Below are 4078 nucleotides of genomic sequence, written 5' to 3' on the forward strand. Positions count from 1 at the left end.
GCAAAATGATGATTAAAGATATCTCTCTTTGTTAAGAGATGGATCATCCTTCCTCAAAGAAACATATCTGGATGACTTTTCAAGGTAGCAATCCTAATCTCCCTTCTAAAGAGAAGAACAAATCATCACCTCTTTAACAAAGATGCAACCATAAATCAAGAAATAAAGATTTCGTTTGGGATAACTTTCTTACTAATTTGCTTTTCAGATAATAATAATAATTTTTAATTGATAATTATTTTCTTGTTGCTTTCAAAAAAGAGAGTTTCGAGAATTTGAGCGCAGAAGAAAAAATAAATATTTCAAATGTTTGGGTACAAAAGATGGTGAAGATGAATGTTTTGATAATTTGATAGTGTGAGAAAATGAGGATGAGAAGTTGAATTATGATATTTACAAATAATCATGGCTTTGAGCATTGAATTGGACTGACTGGTTCAATCGGTTCAACTATGAACTGGTCCAATGGCTAATTCGGTCGATATTAAAAAAGGATGCAGTTTGGAACTTGTGTGAACGAGTCTAAATAGTCGTTTCAACTGGCCAATCATGATCATTAAATCAATCATAGTTTATAAGAACAATTTCTTTTCTAATAATTAATTAAATTATTTTAAAATATTAAATTTAATTTTATTATGATCATTTTTATTTATTTTTTTAATTTTAATGATCATTTATCAACCTACACTAACAAAAAGTACCGTTAGTATCGTAAAATTATTTTGTATGGACGTTGAACGCCGTCTGAAAACCATCCAGAATGCGTCACATCGCTCCCAGCTCAATACCGTTTGGTATTGAGCTCGGTACTGTTGACGTGACGTATTCTGATTGGTCTCCGAATGATGAACTGCGTTCAGCATCCGCACAAAATAATCTCTCCATAGTCTCACCACCATATACGAGTTCCCAATGCAAGCAAACAAATAAAACTATATAAACAAAACATAACAAAGCTCCGATGTGATGTAGGACTAAATATTTAGTTGCAATGTTCTACTTAAAAACTCATAAATTTTATATTTTTAATAATAAATTTTAATTTTTTAATAATGGGAATAATATAATTCTATTAATTAATTATATTTAATTGTTTATCTATTTTACTTTTTATTTTTAAAATATAAATTATTAAAAATTAATTTTGCTTACTTAGTAATTATAAATAATCTAAGATGAATGATTCATCGATGAAGGTTTATAATTTAAATTTTGTACATAATTTATAATTGTAATTTTTTTAAAATATATAACATTTTTTTTTTAAATATATAACATAAATTAGCAAAAACAACAACATTAAGCCTTTATCCCACTACTTGGGATTAACTACATGAATCATTTTTCTCCATTGTGTATTATTATCATTTCAAAATAATTTTGTCGAGGTATATTGCTAGAGAGACAAGAGAGAGAACAATTATACAAAATTTTAATAGAATTATAGCATAATATTATTTTATAAAAGAATTATATATATATAATAAATTCTTTTTATATATTTATGAATATAATACATAAATATTTATATTTTCTTATATATCAATAATCAGTTTTATTTCATGTCTAAATCACAAGAAAATATGAATAAAAGCATGTGTTTTTATTTAAATAAATTTGCATTTATGTTATTTTTTTATTTTTACTTTGTGGATTTTAGAGTTTTCTTAGTAAATATTAAATTTATGTGTTAATATGGAAATAAGTAAGAATTTTATGGTAAAAGTGAAAAATAAATAAATATAAAAATTTTGGTGGTTAAATATCTAAATATATAAGAATTTTGAGGTTTGTAGGTAAATTTCCCAAATATTTTTTTTAACCAAATAAATATTATGAGAGTTTTGATGCAACAGCTTCAGAAATGGTCCTCCCTGCCCAGTTCTCGCCTATATTCTTCCCAATGGGGAACGCGGCGACCGGATTCTTTGTCATATTTGCGCTCATTGCTTCAGTTGTGGGGGCGGGCGCCGCCCTCGCCGGCTTCAACCATATCCGAGCTTGGAATTCCGATAGCTTGCCGGCGGCGGCTTCCTCTGCTGTCATTGCATGGTGTCTTACCCTTCTCGCCATGGGGTAAGTGCTCTTCTCACTTTCAAAATATATTCTGTAGCAGGTTGTTTATCTTTATTTTGGTGATTTTATTTAAGTTTTTTTTTAATTATTTTTAAATTTATTATAAAAATAACTTTTTAGAAGGAATATATAACATCATCTAAAACATAATGATTATTATGTTTATCATAAAAATTTTACTCTATACATTCATGACACTCAAATTATCAAAATAAAATAAAAAAATAACATCTCCTGTTACCATCCCAGTCGTCCCTTCGTCTTTCAATATGGGCGCCACGCTCGTCGTCAATCTAGTCGTCTTTCACATGTCGTCGGTTTCCTTGTAAGGATTAATTAAGCTTTTATTACGTCTCCGCTCCCTCTCCCTCTCTTTCGCTCTCTCTCTCTCTCTTCCAATCTATTGAGTGTCTGACGAACACCAGTAATAAAGTGCTAGATGAATAAATATTAAATTGTGACATATTGAGATTTCAAAGTCTAATGCTTCGTAATGCTTCGTCTGACATATCTTTCTTACTGTTTTTTAAGACAACTTTTTAGTATAAATTTTTTTGAAATCAACGAAGAAGCAGTGGTCAAAAATTGTCCTAAATGAAGCCTAAGGCCATATCCAACCAAATGACACTCTCCGTTTGCAATAGCCATGAGCGTCCAACTGAACGACAAACTGAATACTATTTTCGTGTTTTGATCAGTGCAATGTCAATATTGGCGTCGCATTGCTAACTATAGCGCGAAAACTACAAAATGTGTTTTCTTTTTTGATGTTCGAGCGGAGACTTGCAATAGATGAATGACGTTCGGTTCGGCTGGAGATGCCCTAAGTTGGATTTCCTTAACTTTGCACAACAGTGAGTAATGAGAAAGGAAACTGAAATGATTCATTTTCTTCTTATTTTACGCAGTTTAGCCTGCAAAGAAATTGATTTAGAGGGAAGAAATACGCGCCTGGTATGTTTAATACAATTCAAATATTCGATCAACCAAAAAAATATTTTTTTTTTCATAAAAAATCAAAATATTAGTTATTTTTTTGTTTTTTTTTTGGTGATTTTTGCAGAGAACAATGGAGGCTTTTATGATCATCCTTTCAGCAACCCAGCTTCTATACATTCTTGCGATACATGGCGCAGCAGCAATAAGACCAAGGGCCTAAAATGATCAGCAAAACTAATGAACGGTTGAGATTTCTCCTTGTGTGGTTGTTCTTCTTTATTTTATTGGCTTTGTTGTTGATATCTCCTTTTATTTAATTCCATTTAATTATTGTGTGAGAATTTCATTCATATTGTATAGTTTGCTTATAATTGATGATATTTTCATGGTGAAATTTTATTTGTTGATTTTCTTAAAGTTTTGATTTGTTTATGATGAAAACAATTTAGGAGTCTAAGACTTTGTTTATGGCGACTTTTTTATTGCTTTTTAAAACATTTTTTTAGTATAAAAATTTCTTAAACTAAAAAATTTTGTACTAAAAAGTTGCTTCAGAAAGCAGTAAGAAAGACGTCATAAACGTAGCCTAAAGTTTTATTATTATTATAATTATTATGTGAATCATGTGTTTTATTTTTTGGTGTGATTGATTTAGGTGTCTTTGATCATGATATTGGAAGAGGGGGCATGAATAAATTTGATCTAACAAATAATTCTTCAAATTTAAGATAGATGTGTGCCCTAATGGAGGGTCATGATAATTAAGTTAAGACTTTAGGCTAAATTTTAGGTTTCATTTGGGACGACTTTCTTACTGTTTTTTAAAGCAGTTTTATAGTACAAAAGCTAAAATTTTTGTGCTAGAAAGATGCTTTAAGAACCAATAAAAAAGTTGTTCCAGACTAACTAGAACAATCAACTACGATGACAGGCGGTGATGGCAGACTAGTGGCGATAGCAGTAGCATATTTAAAATCCGATAAAAAAATACTCCTGTTTTAGAATACATAAAAAATGAACTATAAAGTTTATTTGGAATTCATCATAATTTTATTAAAAA

General features: G+C 29.5%; 1 protein-coding gene across 1 annotated transcript; it reads left to right on the plus strand.

Annotated features, from left to right (window-relative positions):
- The first annotated feature begins 1867 nt into the window (after positions 1-1867).
- LOC110108559 (membrane protein PM19L) lies at positions 1868-3238 on the plus strand. Its single transcript, XM_028698329.1, has 3 exons — positions 1868-2079; positions 2988-3033; positions 3143-3238. Exons 1-3 carry the CDS (start codon positions 1868-1870, stop codon positions 3236-3238), a joined length of 354 nt encoding a protein of 117 aa, XP_028554162.1.
- Positions 3239-4078: the final 840 nt, after the last annotated feature.

The sequence above is a fragment of the Dendrobium catenatum genome, unplaced genomic scaffold (genome assembly GCF_001605985.2).
Source record: "Dendrobium catenatum unplaced genomic scaffold, ASM160598v2 fragScaff_scaffold_1063, whole genome shotgun sequence".
NCBI classification, from domain to species: Eukaryota; Viridiplantae; Streptophyta; class Magnoliopsida; order Asparagales; family Orchidaceae; genus Dendrobium; species Dendrobium catenatum.